We start from the raw sequence: 25,236 nt of genomic DNA, 5'->3' as shown, positions 1-25,236 counted from the left end.
CAATTTTAATTAGAGCAATATAGACTGGAATGATGAGATAGCAAATGGAAGTAAAGAAATTGAGTTTCTTGAGTTTTTGAGGGATAACTACCTTAGACAGTATGTAACAGAGGGTACACGAGGATTGAGGGTCTTGGATTTGGTCATCTCATCAAAGGATGTAATTATAAATGAGGTGTCAAATCACCCACCAATTGGTGAGAGTGACCACAAGGTGATTACCTGGGTGGTTGCCAGCAGTGTGAGGACCTCTGTAAGAAAAGGGAATATGTGGAACTACAAGGGGGGGGGTAATTATGAAGACCTCAGGAGACAGCTTGCAGGTGTAGCATGGAATGAGGAGTTAGCTGGAAAAGAGATCAATGCAGCTTGGGGAATTTTCAAAAACTATCTAGTAGATGCAATATCTAAGTGTATTCCAAGGATGAGAAGGTTAAATAAGGTGGGTGTAAGATGGATGAATAAAGAGATTAAGCATATGATACAGAGAAAGAAGGCATTGTGGAGGCAGCATAAGAGAAGTGGAAATAACCAATTCCATGAGGTCTACAAAGACCAGACTTGGTTGGTGAGGGTAGCTAAAGAGAGATATGAACAGCAGTTAGCTAATGAAGCCAAAAAGAATCATAAGGTGTTATTACAATATGTAGCCACCAAAAGAAAAAATGATTATGGAAGGACGACATTGATTGGAGAAAATGATATACAGACAGCTGTTGCTGAAGGTGTGGAGGAGATACTTAATGAGCAGTTCATAAAGGTCATTCAATCTTGTGAATGTGACTTCATGGAGAGATTGAGAGCAGTTGATGATGGGGAAAGAGAGAGACTGACTGTAAGTGAGCAAGATGTGTAAGGAGAGTTGAACAAACTAGATGTAAATAAGGCTGTGAGACTTGGTAATATATCACCAAGTATTCTGAAGGAATGTGCCAGAGAGTTGAAGCCGGCCTTGACATTTTTTTTAATGCGGGTCTTGCACTTGGTCAAGTTCCTAAGGAGTGGAAGGAGGGTAAGATTGTGCCATTTCATAAAGCAGTGATAGACCTCAAGCATCAAACTATAGGCCTATCTGTGTGTCACATGTTGTAGTTAAGTTGTTGGAGATGCTTGTGAGAACTAGGATTCAGAATTGGGTTGACAACAGTGATATTATCTTTCATGGACAGCATGGATTTACTAAAGGGAGGTCATGTTTTAGTAATCTACGTACTTATTACAATAAGGTGACTGCTTCCATGGACAGAGGAGAAGGATACACAATAATATACTTAGATTTTGCAAAGGCTTTTGATAGATTACCGCATGATAAGTTGATAATCAAACAAAAGTGGATGGGGTTGGATATTAGATTGGTGCATTGGATTGGATACTGGCTATCTGATAGGAATCAACAAGTTGTGTATGGGGGAGCGATATCCAAGAAAAGGAAAGTTACTAGTGGTGTGCATCAGGGGTCTGTTTTAGGGCCATTGCTGTTTACCTTGTATATTAATGATATTAGTGAAGATTGATGGTGATATTCAGTTGTTTGCAGATGATGCAAAGTTGGGACGAACCATGAAGAGCAGAGAAGATGTTGTGGTGTTACAAGAAGACTTGAATAAATTGAGTGATTGGTCACAGAAATGGGGATGCGAGTTCAATGTTGCAAAATGTAAGATTTTAAAATTTGGAAAACAAAAATAGGACGGAATTTATGCTTGGTGAGGATATATTGTTGGAGGTGTTAGAAATAAGAGATCTGGGAGTGATAGTGGATAAGGATCTGAAATTTAAGGGACACATAGCCAAAATTGATAAGACAACACAAAGGCTTCTGGGAATGATGCAGAGGAATGAAGAAGAGCTGTTGGAAAGGGTCCAGAGGCAACTGACTAAAGCAGTTTCTAACCTCTGGAATGTCGAGTATGAGGAAAGATTGAGAAGATGCAAGTTGCAGAGTCTTGTGGATAGGAGGAAGAGGGGAGATATGATAGAGACGTACAGGTTATTAAGGGATTGTTATAGGATCAACGCTGGAGAGGTTCTACAGAAAATAGTGGGAGATCAAAGGAGAATCAGAGGTCATCCCTGGAAACTGTATAAGGAGGGTGTGAGTAGGGGAGTGAGAAGCAGGGTTTATTTCATGCAGAGTTGTGAATGACCGGAATGCCTTGCCTGAGAGTGTGGTGTCTGCAGAGAATTTGAGTGTGATTAAAGCATGGTATGATGAGTTTTGTGTATGATAAAAGGACCTCCTAGATGAGTCTTTGACTCCATGGGGGTCTTGGGTAATAATAATAATAATAAACTAAATAAAGATAATTTACTGATTTATTAATGTGAGGAAGAAATTTTCTATTTTGGAGTGCATCAAACTTGCTAAGTTGGCGTTATCAGAATTGAAACCATCAACTTTAAATGCATACTGGAAAGCTACTTGTCCAGAATGTGTGAAAAAGAAAAACCCCATACCTTTGCATACAACTGAATATTCCAATATATTCAGTTATTCATACAACTGAATATTTCAATATCATATTCGAATATATTCCGTTATCCATACAACTGAATATTCCAATATCATAAGATTCCAATATATTCAGCTAGTCATACAACTGAATGATTTTTCGTCAGCAGATATTGAAGAGTTGATGGTTGACAAGGCTGTTAGTGATGACGAAATAATAGAAGCTGTCCTTCAGAATCTTGATGAAAAAGAAAAAAGTGATGATGATGATGAAGAGATTCTACTCACTGCAGGATTAATTAAAGAAGGGCTTCAAATGGCTAATAAAATTGCAAAGTCATTTTCTCATACATGATTGAAATATGAAAGAGCTGAACAGTTTAAATGTGAACTGAAGTCACGTATGTTGAGATATGAAGTATTATACAAAGATCTAGTCAAAACAGGATTTCAACATTTATTAATTACAGAGTTCGTGGTTAAAAAAAAAAAAAAAAAAAAAAAAAAAAAAAAAAAATCAACCTTCAGAATTATTGCAAATTAGTGCTAATTTAGTTCCTTTTACTGAAGAAAATATTTTGCCATTGCAGTATGAACAGGACAGCCAAAGTGTTTAAAGTGATGGCGAATAAAATTTAACTAATAACCATATGAGCAGGACCTTTTCAAATTCCTGTTTTATTAGTGAGACACTATTTTCTTTAAGAATTGCATATATTTTCTTTAAGAATTATATACATATATATACACACATACATACATATGTATCTTTTGCTTGAAAATAACTTAGTGTTCGTATTGGACTTTCACATCTGGAACCATTCTTCTATTTTTCATATCCACTGTATTCTTTTTTACACAGTTTTCATTTGTACAATTTTTTTTTTGGAACTAATCTACCGTGTAAATGGAGAATTTTGTGTGTGTGTGTGTGTGTGTGTGTGTGTGTGTGTGTAAAAGTATAATTTATATGGATCTAGTATTAAAATATATTCGTTCGCAAAATTTTATTTATATAGTTATTTTTAACACATCAGTACTCGGACAGTCCAAGGATTAAAGAAACTGGGAACACTGACCAAAACTCGAGAGACCAAACATGATACATGATTTTCATCTAACACCCAGACACATTCATAAACATAGATGTTGTTCATTTAGACACTGCCTAACACAAAATTAGCTGTAAAATTATACACAGGCATGAAATGAAAATATGTTGCTAATTTTCTGAATGTTCAAGAAGAAACAAAATTATTCATACCTATCCAAATATACAAACTAATATTTGAACCACAAAATTTCAAGAAAAGTTTCTGTCTATGGATCCATAGACAGAACAGAGATTCACATAATGATCTTCAGCATAAGCAGCCTAACTTCATATTAAAAATGCACAATCTCTTATCATGGACTTTATTAGCTCTAAGGATTCAACTAATCCAACAGCGTTGCATTTTTCCTCAAAAGCCAAATAGATACCCAGCATGCATATAGATGCTTTTAGATCTAAAGTTATGTTGTTTGCATATATGTACACAATGTGTACTTATAAACAAATATTATATTATTATTATTAACACCAGATCTCCATGTTTTAGTAATGAGGAAGTAAGCAATTACCAAAGGTCAATTACCTTTGCTTACTTCCTTATCCAAGTATTATTCTTTTTATCTAACTGGGTTATTCCCAAAATGGCTCTTTCCATGTTTCTTTGTGTTGTTTTCAGTTTCTCTAGGTTTCAGTTTCACTACAATGTCAGGCAATGCATTCCACTTACCAACAATTCTCCATGAAAACAAAACTTACTTCCTACTTTTACAACTTTAGTTATATCCCCTTGTTCTAATTCAACCCCAATTCTATGAAAGATTTCTCCACATTAACCTAGTAACAAACCTTTACTAACTTAAATGTCTCAATTATATCCACTCTTGTCCTCCACCTATTCACAAGGCTTCGCAAACTGCATTCCCTCAATTTCAAACAGCAGAAATGAAGTTTCTCAGAAGAACCACTGGATATACCAAGTGGGACCATAAGGCAAATGAAGAAATTTTACAATCCCTGAAAATAAAACCAATTAATTACTACATAAGACAGTGCAGTAATCCCTCGATTAGTGTGCCTAATGCGTTCATTAACATAGGCGCAATAATCGAAAACACACTAATCGAATATAATAACCTATGGGAAAATGTATGATTCGTTCCTCAGATATCTTTTTTGACTCTTAATCTTTTTTATAAAAGAATTAGGGTATGTCTCAGGGACTAGTTAAAGGAAAACCATGAATCTGAAAGAAAATAAAACATATTCAGAATATAAATTTATTATTCTGCTTCTTAACAAAGAATTGAGCTAACATGGTTTGGCGGGCGTTCTGTTTCTTTTTTTCATACTACTGACGGTATGGCCCTATTGCCTCTTCTGTAAATTTTACTGGTTCTCTCTTCACTAGGGTCAGTTTCTAAGCATTGCTGCTTAAAAACTTCGATTGTACGAAAATTATTTTCAAATTGTTTCTGTGAAACCTCTTTGGGCTTGTCAGTGATTAAATTTTCTTCATATTCTTCAGGATCTTCCCACTGTGTATCTAAATTTAGCAGGTCGGATCACTCAACTTCTCAGAATGAGATTTAATTTAACTTAGATTCATTTGAAAAGCCTCTAAAATCATTTGCACAATGTGAAAGAATGTGCTTCTAAATGGCTCGCATATTGCTAGCAGTAATTTCATTCGACTTTGCGACTTTATAATCAGGCTGAGATGTCTCTGATTTGGATAGAAAAGTCTTGGAAGGCATTCACTTCCAAAAAAAGGCCAGTTTCATCGACATTAAATATTTGTTGATCACAATAGTCTCCTTCTTACACAACTTCTTTTACTCATGATTAAAGGTTAGGAAAATAATTTAAAATAAAAAAGTAAGGAAAACAACTGCCCATAATATGATCAGCAAAATGCTGTGTAAAGCAGACGACATAAATTTTGGCGGTAAATTTAGAACAAAGTGTACATGGAAATAGTAGTATGCCATTAAAAATAACTTTATAAAATGTTTCAAATCCGTAACTAACTTATTTCATCCTGGTGAGTGATTTTTTAAATAGTTAGCCATAAAAATATGTATAGATCGAAAATTTTTAAAATCTGTAACATTTATTTTTAAGATGTATATAGGCACACTAATCGAATTTGGGTATCGAAAAAAAATGATGCACTAGTCGGGGGCACATTAATCGAGGGATTGCTGTATAAACAAAAATGGCTAGAACATTTAAATCGAATGCACAAGCAGACTACCAAAAATATTATACAGATACAAAATAAGTGGAAAAATAAGAATCAGAAGACCAAGAAAGAGATGGCATGAGACTGGAACAGGCCACTTGGCCTAAAATCCATGTTAGGAAGAAGAAGATATATAAATATATATATGTGTGTGTGTGTTAATATTATGTGCACATTATATAACCACACACATTCACATATGTGAATGTGTGTGGTTATATAATGACATTATTTCACAAGCACAATCCTAATAGTGCCTTGTATACTAATGCATCTCTTCATCTCACTGTACTTCATCCACTATTGCAAGCTGTTCCATTAACCAATTATCTAATAGTTACATGCATAGAACACAAATGTGAAAGCTATCCCTACACATGGAAAATATCAAATGTATATAAAAATCACACCTTGTGCTTGGCAAGTTCCACTTCAATTACTTGTGGATCACCAAAGACAGGCCGAAGATCATCCAGAGTTTTTTCTGTTTTTTCAATCCAGACAAGAAATTCATCCAAAGCATGCTGAAATTGGCCAAGTCGAAGAAGAGCATTTTCTAGTTCTTGCTAAAAAGTAAAAGAAATGAATATAAAAATATTTTAATGGCATAATTGAATTTATTTTTCTTTTCTTTATGTGTATATATAAAATCTAAAAATGCATTGGAAGCAGATCAGTGAAATATCACTACAATACTAAAATGTTGTAAGTTCCATCAATAATATAAACCCAAAACTATTCCATTTCTGATGGCAAGCAATTACTAATTACACTCTATTAAAACTGAAAAGATTTCATTAATGTAGCCCATTACTGATTTATTTCAGTAATCAAATAACATTTTTAAGATAAAAATCTTTTGAAAGCTATAACATCTGACTGTGTTCTCTGTCGTATCTCATGTAACATGCAGTTGGGCTATCAGGTGAAAAGCATGCCTTGAAGAGTTGCTGCAATGATAAACCACAGTCTTTTTTTTATTATCATTATTTAATACAATTATTACTGTATTATCATTGTTATCAAATAGAAGCAAAGTCAATCACCAAATTTCACTTGAGCATTAGCTCCCATTCTAATGTATCTTCTTACCAGAATTATTGCACAAAAAAATTCATGTTTTCAGTGATAAGGGATGAATGCTAAATTCTGAATCAATTCGTGTGAATTGAATTTTTAATCACTATATGCTCTTCTCATGTAAAGTGCTCATTTCCTGTCTTGCAAGAATATGGAACACGACACTGATAATTTCTCATACACATCTGGATGTGTGCAAGCTTAAGAGTTAATGGATTGATCTACTTTGGCTTATAGGCTTGAGTGCCACTGTGATATCATTGCAACATAAGTTCAAGACAATCTTTATTATGGATGCTTCCCCTACAAATGACAGGGTAACTCCTCTCAAAGCTGTAATGTTTGCTATATTGAGAAGCAGTTTTGGAAGATGATGAAACATTTTTGTATGTGTATTTCTCATTTTTGCCATTCATTCCTAACAAGCCTACCTTTTCACTACCTAAAGATCTTGTCACATTTCTGAAGCTATTGATTTATTTCTGACTCTAGGGGTGACATATAAGTACATCTGTGCATTTGTCACTTTGAAAGAAACTAAGAAGATTATATTTCCACATCCTTGGAACAAGCATCTGGGTTGTGTAATAAGTTTTTAGTGCCATATTCCATATTTTATTAAGATTGATTGGACTTTCATTGAGTTAGCATCAGCCTTGGCCTACCTGTTTAATCTCCCTACTGGCCAAGGTGGATGAAATAGTTAGATCAAATTGCACTTCTTATTCTGTAACACCCATTGAATAACATGGGTGTTACAGAATCATATCCAGATTTAGCTGCATGTCTATAAGAAGTCATGGCCAGTTGGGGGGTTAACAAGAGTCTTGAACAGCACAAGTCCCAAATGAACAGAAGGAAGACAATGTTCTTACACTTCATAAAGGTTACGGCAACAAATTATAGGCCGATCTGTATATCTGAAGTTATATTTATGGTATTGGTGAGAGACGGGATACCAAAGTGGATTAATGACAGTGATATTCTTTGTGCTTGTCATTTGTTTAAGGGAGGTCATGTTTTATAAGACTTGCAAGTAGGATAGGTGAGTTGATGTCAGGTATCAGCAAGTTGTGTATGGAGGAACACTATCTCAAAACAGGAAAGATACTAGTGGTGTGCTACAGGGATCAGATTTGGGACCAATGTAATTTAATCTGTATATTAATGATATTGGGATAGTTAAAATATTTTGGATACATTAAAAGGATGGACGGAGGACTTCTCATAACAGCCATAGAAGGTAAAGTTCCTGGAAAATGAGGAAGGGGTAGATCATCAATGAGATGGATGGATGGATGGATGGTGTGTGTGTGTGTGTGTGTGTGTGTGTGTGTGTGTGGAGTGACCGATCTTCAGAGAGTTGAAGCATCCAGAAAAGCATAAACAGGACTACATAGCAAGGCCTGATGTGGCACATCACTAAGCATCAGTGTGACCATACATCACCTGTAGATGCCAAGTAAATAAATGGAGATAGATGGGATAGGTTTAACTGGTGATGTACAACTATTTGCAATTGATGCAAAACTTTGGAGAGCGATGAAGAATCAAATAGATGTGACCTTACAGGAGGACTTGAATAGATTGTATGTATGGGTCACACCATATAAAACTGTCAATTCAATATTGCCAAGTCCAAGTGTAAAGTTCTGAAATTTGGTAGGCAACAACGGGATGCAAAGCATACACTTGTAGGGAAATTATGGAGGAATATGAGGAGATAAGAGACTGTGTGTAGAGGCTTAAGTGCTGTGAGGACACCATGTTGGAGGCTTAATGGATTTTTTACAACACTCAGAAAGGATTAAAACAGAATTTAATACTTCCTATATTTCGTCTCAGTCACCGAGGCATCTTCAGGGATTACAAAAAAACTAATGTAACATAAACACAAATAACAAACAATACCAAGCCCAACCACGTGGGTGACACTAAAGTCCTAACTAGGTGGAGCGCCCTCTAAGGGCTGTTGTAGGTGGCCTGGAATGTAGGGTGGGACCTCTGGTGATAAGTGTTTCCTAAATCTTAGGAAGTTTAATGCAACTGTATTTATTAAGATTTAGTTGATTTTTGAGAGCTGTTGCCGATTCTAAGAATAGTCTCTCTTTTTTGAATTTGCTGTGGTGGAGATAGTGGTTTTTTCCCATGAGAGCCTATGGGTTGTATCCAAGACATGGTCAGCAAATTTGTTGATCTTTGGTAGAAGCTTCTGCACAGAAAGAATTTCAAAAAATATACATATGAAGAACTATAACAACCTCGTGAAAGCCAAACCACAACTGCAAATTCAACTGCTCCAAACAGTAGTTAACCTATCTTCCAAAAAACTCAACGACAATGTCATCAGTGCCTTAAGCCTCGGTCACAATTTCGCAGTAGCTCCGAAAGAAGAGCCGGTGCTTGATGTAATGTTTAATATTGAATATGGGATCTGTCGTTTAGCGCCAGCGATAGCAAATAACATCAGACTTCATGTTGCCAACATCCTCGCCCAGTCTTCACCTCCAAAAAGTAATTTATCGTTGGCCCAACGCACTGCTCTCATGAAATTACGGAAAAAGAAAGTATCGTCATCACCACGGAATACAATCGAAAAATGGAAATTATCCTCTGAGATCGCTCGACCTACACCCTGCTAGAATACGACCCCACAAAAACACAAGTTAAAAAACTTACTTAAAAAAGTATCATCCTGGCCCCCGGATATCACGAAAAAACTCTAGCCTTTCTGTCCTCCCCCAATATACGGTTAACCCCAAAAATCCACAAACCCAATTCCCCACTAAGACCTATAGTAGATGCCACTAACACACCTTGCTACAAACTGTCAAAACAACTGGCCAACTCTCTGACCCCCCTCACTGGATTTTCCACATCCTATATAAAAAATTCTACCCATTTTAAAACCCTCATAGAAAATTTAACCTTAAATAACACACACATATTGGTAAGCTTTGACATCTCCTCATTGTTTACCAATATCCCCTTCACTGATACCTTAATACTCTTAGAAAACGTTTTTCCTTCTAACATCTTAGATCTCTTTTCCTTTGCCATCAATTCTGGTTATTTTTCTTGGAAGAACAAAATCTACAAGTAGATAGGGGGAACTGCCATGGGTGGCCCCTCTTACCAATTTTTATATGGAAGATTTTGAAAAACGAGCCATAGACTCAGCCCTCTCAAACCTTCTATCTGGCTAAGATATGTTGATGATGTGTTCTCTATTTGGCCTCATGGCCCAGACACATTAGACTCCTTCCTCAGTCACCTCAATAGCCTATATCCAAGAATCCAGTTTACGATGGAAAGGGAAAAGAACAATTGTTTACCCTTCCTAGACACCTTAGTTACACGCCTTCCTAATGGTACACTTTCCTTCACTGTATATAGAAAATCCCCACACACACAGGCAGATACATTCACAAACTCTCCCACCACCACCGCACTCAACAATATGGCATTATTAAAACTCTTACCAAGAGAGCCCACAATCTTTGTTCCAGTGGAACCACCCTTACAACTGAACTTGACCACATACACAACACTTTCCTCTCCAATGGATACAGCGAACACAGTATCAAAAAAATAATGAGTTCCTCCCCCATTCTCCGATCTTCTCGTCAGAAAGAGTTTAGAAATGCCATCACCATACCCTACATCCGTGGCACATCCATCCGAAAAAATAGCCAAGATTTTAAACAAGTTAACCTACACACACAGCATTTAAGCCCTACCACAAACTTGCTACCCTTATCTGTTCTACAAAAGATCAGCTCCCTCCTCTCCCAGTGCCTGGAGTTTATAAAGTACCCTGTTCCTGTAAGCTGGTATACTTTGGACAGACAGGCAGATCAGCAACCATCAGCCAGGAGGAACACAAGTCATACATCTGCAACCACGACTATGGTCAGTCAGGCCTTGCTGACCATGTCTTCGATACAACCCATAGGATCTCATGGAAAAAAAATCATCATGCTCCACCACAGCAAATTTAAAAAAGAGAGCCTATTAGAATCAGCAGCAGCTCTCAGAAATCAACCAAATCTTAATAAATATGGTTTCATTAAGCTTCCTAAGATTTGGGAAACACTTAGTACCAGAGGTCCCACCCACCTACAACCGCCCTTAGAGGGCACTCTACCTAGTTAGGACTTTAGCGTCACCCACGTGGTTGGGCTTGGCATTGTTTGTTATTTGTGTTTATGTTACATTAGTTTTTTTGTAATCCGTGAAGATATCTCAGTAATTGAGACGAAATATAGGAAGTATTAAATTCTGTTTTAATCCTTTCTGAGTATTGTAAAAAATCCATTATGTGCCTCCAACATGAGATAAGAGACCTTGGAGTAGTGCTGGACAAGGATCTGAAATTCAGAGGTCAAACTGGAGAAATTGTGAATGCATCACATCAGATTATGGTGATGATGCAGAGGACCTTAACTGGAAGAAATAAAGAGGTTCTGGTTCCATTTTAAAGGTTTGATCAGGCATCATATGGATTAATGTGCACAGATTTGTTCCCCTCATTTTCATGGAGATGTTGGAAAGGGTCCAGAGAAGGCTAACCATGGTTGTAACTGCTCTTTGGGATATGAGGACAGATTGAGAGAATGCAGTTTGCAAAGCTTTGTGAACAGGTGAAGGAAGAGAGGGGGATATGATTAAAACATCATTTAAGTCAGTAAAGAGTTGTTACCAGGTTAATGTGGAAGAATCTTTTGTAGATTGGGAGAAGGAAGTAGAGCAATATAACATACTTGGAAGTTGTATAAGGAGTAGGTGCTTTGCATGAAGCATGGTTGGTCAGTGGAATTCATAAAAATTAATTTTTTTATTTTAAATTAAAAACAAAGATCAATGTTTTCTTGAATTTCTTTTATAATTCATTAAATAAAAAACACAATATCAAATGAATCGCTACTCAGCAGAAGTTTCTCCATGCTTTGCCTGACATTATGTGAATGTAGATACATTGAACGAGTTTAAAGATGGGCTTGTGTTGAAAGTTTATTTTTCACTTGGTTAGACTATAATAAATTTAGTTTAATCCTTTATCCAAGTGTGAGCAAACAAAGTTTGCGCCTGAAAATATCTTCAGGAGTGGGGTAAGGTAGTACAACACTGCGAAACTCATAGCAAAGCACTGTTTGGCAACTTCTATAGGTAAAGATGACCTGCCATTGCTTCTGCCTGGTATCTCCACCTCTGGGCCTTGCTCCCACTGAAGAGACCTCAATAAAGGTCGAAACTAGTCTGGGTGGAGTCCCTTCCCTTAATGCATAGCATTATACATATTCGCAAGGAGATGTGTTTTGCATTATGGGAGATACTGAGATAGGAGTGATGCTAGCTTAGTCCACCTTTGCTACGAGTTTCCCGGTGTTGTACTACCTTACCCCAGTCCTGAAGATATTTTCAGGCGCAAACTTTGTTTGCTCACACTTGGATAAAGGATTAAACAGTCTGCACGGTTAGCCTAGTGGCTATGCGTTTTGCAACCATATGCCTGGGGAAGGAGTGTCCTAGGTTCGATTCCCGTTGGTGACGTGAGGAGCTGAAGGATCTTCCTCAGCCATAGCCAAGTTAGCCAGTCTTGGGCGTGGACAACAGGGTTTTTTCCTCAGTTTATTCTGGGGTTTTTCATCCCGCAAAGCAGGCAAACTGGCGTTGAGAACTTAACACTACAGGCCATAGGATATACCGGGGCATAGGGCTGACCACCTTATCCTGTAAACGGATTGAGGTCCGATGATCAATGGACCCTCGACACCGCAAGGTAAAAGAGGGTATAAAGAAGATGAGAAGATGGTTTTAAAACAATGTGGGATTTAATATCCACTTAATTTAAATAATGAGATAAGAGTTTAAATGAACAATGAATGGTACAGAATGGTACATATAATTATGAATGTATATCGTCTTCCGTTCGGGCCCGTTCAGATCTTCCCGGAAATGAACAAATAAATTCTGAAATTGTATCCTGGACCAGATTATATCACTGTAATTTTTGATGTATCATAAATCAACTTATGATTAATTGTTGAGTTCCGTGTAAAAAAAAATTGCATGAGCAGGACTAATCTGTAGGTAACATTATACTGTAAAGTAGTTTTCATTTGTTTTTCATTTCCTGTTCGTTTTATTCACACTTTATTCAACTTTTTTGGAAAGGCGCCGAACATTAATCGCGCACACAAGAAAAATATTAGGCACAGGCACTGCCTAGTACCATCTTGGTCACTTGCCTCTGCATCCTCTCCATCTCTTCCTCATTGCAAGAAACCTTGGCACTCAGATCTGCATGCAGTAGTCAATCTCACACCAATCAGCCTCAAACACGTTATTTTCACTGACTTGTAGTTGAACTTCTACTCTCTTTGGTTGCAATTCATCAGCTATCATCAATAATACTGACCTCTCATTCTTTTCTCTCTATAAACTCCCTGAACACACTATACCCTTCACATTCTACCCCCACTAACACACTAACCAATGCCAAAAATTCCTCCTGTTTGTTTTGAATGCTCCTGGCATTAGTGTACACAAATGCAAAAGCCCCTTAGGCCCATCACTATCCTGACACTTATACTAACTATCCTATTCTGGTTTGTTATCTTCAGTACTAACTTATGCATATTTCCTTCCACATTCTTACATTCAACTGCCTCAATGATGTCTGCATATCCAATCAACAGCTTTCTCCACCCACCCACACACACAGCCCTGCCAAAAAAAAAGCTCTAATTTCCCTAATTGTGCACATCCACTTTCACTTCATTCAACACTTCATTGTTCATAGTCTGCAAAATTAGGGAAATTAGAGCCTTTTTTTTTTTTTTGGCAGGGCTGTGTGTGTGTGTGGAGAAAGCTGTTGATTGGATATGCAGACATCATTGAGGCAGTTGAATGTAAGAACGTGGAAATATGTATGAAATGAAAGTGGATTTTGCACATCCACTTTCACTTCATTCAACAACACTTTTTCCAGACTATGAACACCAAATCCATTCAAATGCAAACCACCTTCTTGTATAAGTTCTTTTGCCCATCAAACTAACTCCACACATCCACAAATTCCACACCTCTCCTCTTGCATGACCTATGCATCAAGTCGTTCACTATTATGGCCCTCCTTCTCAGCTCTAATATCTTCTTCTCAGTCATACTATGGCAACAGACTCACTCTTTTAAAACTTCCAGTAATTCTTTCATGTCCTTTCTCATACCATACTTTTCTCCTCTCAAATCATTTATTCCAGCCAATACGATCATCTCTTTTACCCTACCATTTTGTGCTCTAATAGCCTTACTAGCATCATTCATTTTTGCACCCAGAACATTTTGTCAATCTTCTGCTGATCACACTAGTCCTACTATTGGACTGTACTCCTGAATAAACTACTTTTTGATATCTCTCCATCAACCACCCTCTTATCCACCTCACCAACTCTATATCCGTGTCCATATGCTGCAGTTTACTGGTTAGAATTACAATATTAAGATTGGAAAAGAGATTAAATTTAAGTACTCTTTAAATATAACACTTTTTTTTTTAATCAAAAGTAAAACTGTTTTGCACATTTTTGATTACTCTGACATGTGTACACCTGTAATTAAGAAACAGCAATGTTTCAATAAGAAAAACATACAAAAACACTACAGAAAATAGTTCATAAAAAACACACAGATCTTTCTCCATGTCACACAGGGCTTCACTACAAATTGAGCCTGGTTCATTCAATGGCTATTACTGCTTTATGGAATGAAGAGTTAAGGATGCTCACATAAAAAGAGATAGAGAAAAGGGACTTTGGTGAGGGGAAACACTAGGTTAAGGAGAAAGAACTAATTAGGTTTTTGTGAATAACTGGAGGTTGTAGTCCATGGCATAAGTAACTTGGTAAAACTGTTCCAAAGAAATCAGATGTAGATGAAATGAAAAAGAATGACAAGAAGTTAGTTAGGTAGATTTGAAAATTACTAATGCTACTATTTTAAACACTCATATATTATAAAATAAACTATTTATCCAAAGAATATATATCTGCACACTTTTTCATCACATGACTCCCACCCACGAAAGGTTGTTTACCTATATCAATATCAGTGCTGTGGGAAGAATTAGGATTTTTTTGTTTCCCATGATCTAGAAACAAATTTGGTACTTTACTAAAATAAAGAGCCAAAAGGCTTTACTTCAGTGATACAAAATTATAAAAATCAAGTGGATATTAAATCCACCATTATTTTAAAGTCAAATATAGAAATTATACAAGTTTTGTATGAAATCTGACCAGAGAGCTTAAGGGAATAAACTCGCTGGTATTTACGAGTTGCCCTAGCCAAACCTTATATCAGAGACCAGGCAGAACTTTCTGCCTGGTCACTGATGAAAACCAACCGGTTTGAAACAGTTGTCATGCCAGTGAAACCTTATCAAAATGGACCAATAGGAGGCGAATATATAGACGCTGTCATGGTGGGCATGTCTCCTATAAGGTTTGGCTAGGGCAACTCGTAAATACCGATGAGTTTATTCCCATAAGCTCCCTGGTCAAATTTCATACGAAGCATTTAAAAGTTTCTGTATTCAGTTTGGAAATTATGCTGGATTTAATATCCACTTGATTTTTATAAATTTGGTACTGTTAAAAGTCACTTCATATCTCCAATAAGTAGGGGTAGTCACTGACAAAGATAATGAAATTCATCTACCATCTTTGAAAACATTTGCAAACATCCATGCCTATTAGGAGAATTTGAGACTGCAGCCTTCTGGTCACAAAGCTGGTATGCTATCTACTATGCAGCCCAATTGGCTAAAGAATATGTGTATAAAAAATATTTTAATTTTAATATAGCTAGAAAAAAAAAAAAAAATATATATATATATTAATTTTATTTTTGACAGTTTTTTCACTTGGTTATAAATTAAAAGATGCCAAGAAATTATATTCTTTATATTTAATCCAAGTGTAAGCAAACAAAGTTTGTATGTGAAGAATCTTCACATGCATAGAAGCTAATGACTTCTAATTAAGTGCCATAGTATCCATCCTATAAATACAAACCACACATCCTTGTGGATGTGTATAAGGGTATGCATTATGGGAAGGGCCACTTCAGTCAAGATCAAAACTGGTCTATCCAGACCAGTTTTGACCTTAACTGAAGTCTTTTCAGTGGGGACTGAACTAGAGGAAGAAAGCAAGATTAATTAATGTAGAAGGCATATATTTCCCATCTATGGCCAATTGGCAGGAGGACAGTCAACATCAGAATTTGGGAACATAAGGACTATATCCATTTCCACCACAACAGCCACTTGCTAACCATCCTTTGGACATCTGTTATGGGATATACTGGAAAAAGGTCATTCTACTCCAATGCAGCAAAAATAAATAGCACAGACTTTTCCTTGAATCTGAAACTATGCTAACCTCAACAAATTTGGTTGTATATGAAACTGCCTCAAATTTGGGAATCTCATCCTCTGTACTGCAACCCAACATGGATGCCCAATTTAGCTTAGCCTACTCGAGGGGTGCTACTCATAACTTTAGGCTTACTCTCAGTTGACATGCTTCAGCCTCATTACTTAATGTAGTGCTGCATGCACATATATTATATTTTATTCCCAGATGACAGCAATTTGGCTTTGTCAAAATACTGGAAGTATTATTTAAATTTACTTTGAGAATATATTAGTCTATGTTGTAATTAAAAATACAATTATGAATAGCCAACCTATAAGCCTTGCCACCAGACTCACATGTACACATATACTTATCCCCCCTCCTTTTAATCACATGCATATGCACACTTCAATCGATCCTAATAGTATTGGTTTTTACCTGCCTGTCTGGAGACTGCATATAAGGAGAGAGAGATTCTGTTCTCCATATAACCTTCATCATTTTTAATTATTTTTTTTTTATTTCCAACTCATTACACTGATGTAGATCCACGTTCAAAAAAAAAAAAAAAAAACACGATATGTGAATTGAAATATCAGTAATTAATCTCTCTTAGTTAAATCATTTTTCAACTGTGTCTATGCAAAACTTATAAAGAATGAATAACACATGGTGATTTCTCAGTAAATATATTTCATAACAATGTCACAGCCAATTTGGATAAAGGGAATGGATATACTTTCATACTGTTGGACTTCATTAAAACATTTGAGAGGATACAAGATGAAGGGCTGTTGCATAAACTGGAGAATACAGGATTGGCATAAAAATTCATCATCATCATCATCATCAAATTCCTGCCATGTACCCTCAAGGGGGTGTACAGGATATGACAGTACTACATGAAAAAATTACATCATTACTAACTTCCTATCTACAATTTTCCTCCAAATCAGTCTGTTACTTGTCAAGACTCCAACATTATCAGATCTTATATTTCTATCGTCTAAGGCACTTTGTACCGTATCAATCCACCTATATCTTGGTCTTCCTCTGGGTCGTTTTCCTGCCAACCTGGCAGAGAACACTTGTTTTGCTAATCTTTCCTCTCCCATTCTATTTAAGTGACCATACCATCTGAGATTAGCTCTGCTAACGCATTCCTGGATGCTGACAATGTCAAGTTCTTTCCTAATATCCTCATTTTTAATATGATATTGCCATTGATGCCATCTGTTCACGCCTCTAATCTTTCTCAGGACTCTCATATCTGCGGTCTCTAGTCTTTGGTCAAGTGTTTTACTTCTGACCCAGCTCTCAGATCCATAAGTTAAAATTGGTTTGAACACAGTCTTGTATACAGCTAATTTAGTATTCCGACTAATTTCTTTCTTATTCCATATGAATTTATTCAATTGACTTCCCACCATACCAGCTTTGCTGATTCTGTTGTCTATTTCTATATTTAGTTTACCATCTTCAGTAAAAATTGTGCCTAAGTAGCTGAAATGTTTTACTTGTTCCACAGGTTCTCCATTCACAACACAGTTGACATTTTCAATGATTCTGCCTATTTTCATTGTCTTTGTCTTTTTATTGCTGACCTTCATACCATATCTATTACAACAGCTATTCAATTTAGTCAGAGAATCTTGCAGACTTGTAGCGGATTTATTTAGAAGTATAACATCATCTGCATAAAGCAAAGAGCTGACATTAACATCTCCAATTTTGATATCAGGTTTAATACCACATTCCTTCATAATGTGATCCATATAGATAATGAATAACAGAGGGGATAATGTACATCCTTGTCTCACACCAGATTTAACATTAAACCATCTTCCTGTACTTCCTTCAATTCTAACTGCTGACTCACAACTCAAATAAAGACTAAGTATTGCTTGATATAATGCCCCATTGACACCATATAACTGCAGCGTATTGAATAGCTTCTCTCTTGGCACCTTGTCATATGCCTTTTCCAAATCAACAAAACTTAAATACAGATCTTTGTTATATTCCCATGCTTTCTCGACTATTTGTCGTAAAGTGAAGATCTGATCCTGACAGCCTCTATTTGGCCTGAACCCAGCTTGTTCTTCACCAAGCTTTTCTTCCACAATTCTTCTCAACCGTTTCTCAAGTATACTTGCATAGATCTTGCCAGGAACACTCAGTAGGGAAATACCTCTGTAATTCTCACATTCAGTTTTATTTCCCTTCTTATATATGGGTACTATGAGAGCTCTACTCCAATCATCGGGAATTCGTCCCTCTGTCCAGGCTTTCTGAACTATGCAGTGCAGCCACTGTAAGACTCTTATACCACCATACTTCAGCATTTCTGGTCGAATATCATCTACTCCTGCTGCCTTTCCACATTTCAAGCCTTTGATGGCTTTTTCTACTTCAAGTATGGATATGTATTCCTGACTGCATGCCTGGTCAGTGTTTTTTATCACTGTGCTGTCATCACTGCTTGTTTCATTTAGCAGTTTTTCAAGGTAATTACTCCATACTTCAAGGATATCTTTGTCTCCTGTTTTCATTTCACCTTTATCATCTCTAATTCCTTTTACAGCACTCTTTCCTCCATTCCTAAGCTTCTTCAACAACCTCCAGAATATTTTGCCACCTTCTTGATATTTATTTTCTATATTCTTGCCAAAGTCCTCCCATGACTTTTGTTTAGCTAGTTTTACACACTGTTTAGCTTTCTTACATTTGTCTCTGTATTCTGTAAGAGTAAAAGCTGACTTATTTGCCAGGAACTTTTGATATGCTTTCTTCTTTTCCTTCACTGCCTCTTTAACTTCCTGTGTCCACCAAGGAGTTCTGATTTTTTTATCTTTGCACACAACCTCACCACATGCCTCTCTGGCAGAATCAATCAATGTTTCCTTCAGAGTTTGCCACTGAATCTCCAAGGTTTGATTCCTGTTCTCAAACTCTTTCATTTTCTTTTCAATAATATTTCTGTATTTTAGTCTACAGTTTACATCTGAGAGCTGCTCAACTTTTATTCGCTTTAAAACTTTCTTACATGTTATTCTTTTCAATATGAAATTCAATTTTATCCTGCTCAAGACTAAATAGTGATCACTTCCAATTTCAAATCCTCTGTACACTCTGGTGTCCTGCACCCTGGAGAAAACATCACTATCAACAATAACATAGTCAATGAGACTTTTCTTATTCCTAGCCTCTTCTCTCCATGTGAATTTGTGCACATTTTTATGTTGGAACATCATCATCATCATCATCATCAAATTCCTGCCATGTACCCTCAAGGGGTGTACAGGATATGATAGTACTACATGAAAAAAATTACATCATTATTAATTTCCTATCTATAATTTTCCTCCAAATCAGTCTGTTACTTGTCAACACTCCAATATTATCAGATCTTATATTTCTATCGTCTAAAGCACTTTGTACTGTATCAATCCACCTATATCTTGGTCTTCCTCTGGGTCGTTTTCCTGCCAACCTGGCAGAGAACACTTGTTTTGCTAATCTTTCCTCGCCCATTCTGTTTAAGTGACCATACCACCTGAGATTAGCTCTGCTAACACATTCCTGGATGCTGACAATGTCAAGTTCTTTCCTAATATCCTCGTTTTTAATATGATACTGCCATTGATGCCATCTGTTCACGCCTATAATCTTTCTCAGGACTCTCATATCTGAAGTCTCTAGTCTTTGGTCAAGTGTTTTACTTCTGACCCAGCTCTCAGATCCATAAGTTAAAACTGGTTTGAACACTGTCTTGTATACAGCTAATTTAGTGTTCCGACTAATTTCTCTCTTATTCCATATGAATTTATTCAATTGACTTCCCACCATACCAGCTTTGCTGATTCTGTTGTCTATTTCTGTATTTAATTTACCATCTTCAGTAAAAATCGTGCCTAAATAGCTGAAATGTTTTACTTGTTCCACAGGTTCTCCATTCACAACACAGTTGACATTTTCAATGATTCTGCCTATTTTCATTGTCTATGTCTTTTTATTGCTGACCTTCATACCATATTTATTACAAGAGCTATTCAATTTAGTCAGAGAATCTTGCAGACTTGTAGCGGATTTATTTAGAAGTATAACATCATCCGCATAAAGCAAAGAGCTGACATTAACATCTCCAATTTTGATATCATGTTTAATACCACTTTCCTTCATAATGTGATCCATATAGATAATGAATAACAGAGGGGATAATGTACATCCTTGTCTCACACCAGATTTAACATTAAACCATCTTCCTGTACTTCCTTCAATTCTAACTGCTGACTTACAACTCAAATAAAGACTAAGTATTGCTTGATATAATGTCCCATTGACACCATATAACTGCAGCGTATTGAATAGCTTCTCTCTTGGCACCTTGTCATATGCCTTTTCCAGATCGACAAAACTTAAATACAGATCTTTGTTATATTCCCATGCTTTCTCGACTATTTGTCGTAAAGTGAAGATCTGATCCTGACAGCCTCTATTTGGCCTGAATCCAGCTTGTTCTTCACCAAGCTTTTCTTCCACAATTCTTCTCAACCGTTTCTCAAGTATACTTGCATAGATCTTGCCAGGAACACTCAGTAGGGAAATACCTCTGTAATTCTGACATGCAGTTTTATTTCCCTTTTTATATATGGGTACTATGAGAGCTCTACTCCAATCATCGGGAATTCGTCCCTCTGTCCAGGCTTTCTGAACTATGCAGTGAAGCCACTGTAAGACTCTTATACCACCATACTTCAGCATTTCTGGTCGAATATCATCTACTCCTGCTGCCTTTCCACATTTCAAGCCTTTGATGGCTTTTTCTACTTCAAGTATGGATATGTATTCCTGACTGCATGCCTGGTCAGTCTTTTTTACCACTGTGCTGTCATCACTGCTTGTTTCATTTAGCAGTTTTTCAAAGTAATTACTCCATACTTCAAGGATATCTTTTTCTCCCGTTTTCATGTCACCTTTATCATCTCGAATTCCTTTTATAGCACTCTTTCCTCCATTCTTAAGCTTCTTCAACAACCTCCAGAATATTTTGCCACCTTCTTGTATTTATTTTCTATATTCTTGCCAAAGTCCTCCCATGACTTTTGTTTAGCTAGTTTTACACAGTGTTTAGCATTCTTGCATTTGTCTCTATATTCTCTAAGAGCACAAGCTGACTTATTTGACAGGAACTTTTGGTATGCTTTCTTCTTTTCCTTCACTACCTCTTTAACCTCCTGTGTCCACCAGGGAGTTCTGATTTTTTTATCCTTACAAACAACCTCACCACATGCCTCTCTGGCAGAATCAATCAATGTTTTCTTCAGAGTTTGCCACTGAATCTCCAAGGTTTGATTCCTGTTCTCAAACTCTTTCATTTTTCCTTCAATAATCTTTGTGTATTTTAGTCTACAGCTCACATCTGAGAGCTGCTCAACTTTTATTCGCTTTAAAACTTTCTTACATGTTATTCTTTTCAATATGAAATTCAATTTTATCCTGCTCAAGACTAAATAGTGATCACTTCCAATTTCAAATCCTCTGTACACTCTGGTGTCCTGCACCAGGGAGAAAACATCACTATCAACAATAACATAGTCAATGAGACTTTTCTTATTCCTAGCCTCTTCTCTCCATGTGAATTTGTGCACATTTTTATGTTGGAACATGGTGTTAGTAATAACTAGTCCATGTCCTGAGCAGAAATCCAACAGATATTTGCCATTATTATTAGCTTTGCTCTTTTCTCCAAATTTTCCCAAAATATTTTTGTATGTCTCACAATCATTTCCTACTCTGCTATTTAGATCCCCAACAAGGACCAACTTTTCATTTTTCATTGTGTCAGTTGCTTTTTCTAAAGCCTCAAAAAATTCCTCCACTTCTACCTTAGTAGAACCTTCTGTGGGACCATAGGCACAAATAAGTCTCATTGTCCAGTTCCCCATTCTCATATTTGCCCACATTACTCTACTTGAGACTGACTGCCATTCAAGAAGATTAGCCTCGTATTTTGTGTTGAATACTATGGCTACTCCTTCTTTTCCTTGATTGTCATTGCTTGAATATAACATTTTGTATTTATTGCTCAGAAAGATCTCACCAGTTTTGGTCTTTTTTGTTTCAGTCACCCCTATTATGTCGATCTGGTACTTATCTAATTCCTCAGCTAGCTCCATTTCTTTGCCATTCAGGCTTCTTACGTTGATAGTACCGATCTTTAACTCTGGTGATGTTGAGTTGGGGTTTGTTTTCAGATTTGTTCCAGTAGCTGACTTTTCGCTGTTCGCCCTGGTTCCCTGACGAAAACAACGAGGGCCTTGTTTAACCGGGCGACGCCCCAGCCGGCATGAAATTTTGTCATGTTGTACCATCATTCTATATTTTGGTTTAACCAATAAGAGTACAATTTGGTCGGCTAAATCCCAAATTGCCAGCCCATCCTCGTTCGTTCAGTATCCAAGTAGATACCCAACAGGGTGCACCACGAGAAGGTGAGGATTGGACATTAGGTCAGAAGCCCTGGTCGGTTCTCCGCATTCCTTTAAAGGCTATGTGGAGGTCTCCTCTCAGTTATACAGCTTTGACCCTTAAGCACCCCGCATAAAAATTCTCATGGTGATTAATTTTAATGATATATGAGAACACAGACTGATAAGAAAATAACTATGTATTAACTTATTGCTGATATTTCGCTGGTATTCTATCCAGCATCTTCAGAGTACAAAAACAGTTTGTTACAGTATGTGAAACAACAACAATCCAGTATAACAATGGGACTAGTTTCAGCAATTGTAATGTACAACACAAAGACTAAAGTCCCAATTAGGTGCCATCTACATTGAGAAAAAAAAAAAAAAAGAAAAGAAAAGAAACACAGAGAGAAAGCAGGTATTAATTCGGTCTTAAGATGACTATATCCCAAATCTTTGGGTAAATTTATATAGTTATACTTGTTGAGGTTTGAAGTATGTTTCAAGTGTTATGTCGTTGTTTTCTCTATATTATACCTTATTCTCACTCTAAATTAGCCTGTTTTCTATCCTACTGCTGTGCCCTTTAATTATTAATTCAGATCTATTTCCTCTCGGATATTGGCAAAATTTTTATTATGTTGTGCCAGCCAATATCCTATAACAGAAGAGACTCTTGTTCAGAGAAACAATTCCAAATTCAAAAGCATACACACAACATTTATTAATCTTACAGTAGCGCTGTGCAGATTCATTTAGCAGTCGTGACCTGAATCTCACTTAAGCAATAATATTTAATTCCTTCCTGCCAAAAGGTTCTATTTCATAAGTGGTGGTTTGAATTCGTAATCAGGCATAAACTCAGGTATAAGGTACAAAACATGTTTATTGGAAAAACATAAAACATTTACAGTTAAGAAAATTCAAATACTCAATAGAACAAACCTCACTCTAAATTAAGGTTCATACTAAATCCCAACAATGAATTTGAGTAAGCTAAATCCTTCAGTTACGAAAGGATAAGATTAAATGTAAGCATAACACTACTAGGATATAATTCCTTTCACAAGTTATTCACAGAACACGCATTGAACACTTTCATTAATACTCTATCAATAATTATCTTAATTCTAAATTTCATTAGTCAAGCCTAGCCATTCTCAATCAAAATACTGCTATCAACAATTCTTCTTTGTTCCACATGGTCTTAACTAATTCAGTCAAATTCTCACTTAAAAGTTCTCTATTAGTGTCCTTAGTTTACAGTATACACAAATTTCTTATTCTTCTAAGCGATTTCTAACACAGAATGAAATTCTTTACATTACCAGATCCTTCCAGATTTCATGCTGCCATCTCATGTAGATCTGGATTACCTTACTGTATAGTTATCGGCCGTCTTTGCACCTGGCGATGCACTACGCTTTTCTTTGAATCATTTCCGGCCTGTGGCGTGCTGTCTACCGCTCTGCAGGAAATTTTCTTTGTTCTCCTCGATGGGACTTTATTCGAAGGCTCGATTCTGCATAGGCTGTCGTAACACAATCAGCTTCGCTTGGAAATCCTCAGGCGTTCTCCTCAAGAACAGGCCTTGTCGTCCGACATCACAGTAGTCGACCCACTGCTCTCTCTCACAAATCCCCGACAAAATCCTAAAACTCGAATCCAGGAACCGAAGAAGAAAAAGCCCTGTAATATGGCACGCATCGTCTTTTATTCACCCTTTCGGGCACCATCTATTCGATGTGTTTTTTTACCCACGAACCCCATCGTTCATGCCCCTTGGGTGATCCTACACTCTCCCTAATCTGTCAGTTTACCCTATTCCAGGTAGTCGTTCTGACATCACTTTCCACGTAGACAGCCTCCATTGCTACGCTCAACTCATACAAGTTATAACATGATTATTCCAGATTACTACTTATCTTTCTGGAAATTTCGTAATGTACTAGACAGCTTAATGGGATTTACAAATAACTTAACAATTCCCTTACATAATTCTTACTATTCTGACACAAAATTCTCTGCCTTTCATTTCAGTTATACAGGAATAAATTTCAATATATGGCACATATGGACTACACATTATCACATAACAAAGAAATTTTTCATAATTATTAGCTGATGTGCAGGTATTTCCTTAATTAGTAATATTTATCATGTTAAATCCTGAATAAAGAATTTACTTGTAAAGTTCTCCATTCAGGATCTAACACAAGGGTTCTGTTGATTCCAAGAACAATCTCTCTGACTTATAACAACTTCTGTTCAGTACTTCTGTTTTTTTTTCCCCCCAATTCATCAATTGCGTACGATATGAAAGAGGACTTTATATACTTGTTTTAATGGATGCTATAGGGTCAAGGGCTGATGAAATGTTTTGTTATATGGCAGGTAGGGAGAGAACATGATACATTTATGGAAGTTTGTGTGCAATTCAGATAGTAGTAAGAGCTATATTTTTCTCTCACAGAGAAGTGAGTGAAAAGAACTGTTGGCTTCTTGAAGTGTAT

The 25,236-nt window shown here is 36.6% G+C and overlaps 1 protein-coding gene across 1 annotated transcript in view; it reads right to left on the bottom strand.

The window, feature by feature from the left end:
• The window catches only part of shot (dystonin-like protein short stop), a 1,304,552-nt gene that overhangs the window by 311,048 nt on the left and 968,268 nt on the right, over window positions 1-25,236 (bottom strand). The window contains exon 71 of the mRNA XM_090402172.1: window positions 6,159-6,314. Coding sequence (XP_090258298.1) covers window positions 6,159-6,314 — 156 coding nt within the window. The remainder of the gene's footprint in view (window positions 1-6,158; window positions 6,315-25,236) is intronic.

Source organism: Typopeltis vanoorti, chromosome 12, assembly GCF_054136105.1.
Source record: "Typopeltis vanoorti isolate ZY-2024b chromosome 12, IOZ_Tvanoo_1.0, whole genome shotgun sequence".
NCBI classification, from domain to species: Eukaryota; Metazoa; Arthropoda; class Arachnida; order Uropygi; family Thelyphonidae; genus Typopeltis; species Typopeltis vanoorti.
The sequence above is the reverse complement of the archived record's forward strand: the minus strand, read 5'-3'. Positions and strand labels throughout refer to the sequence as shown.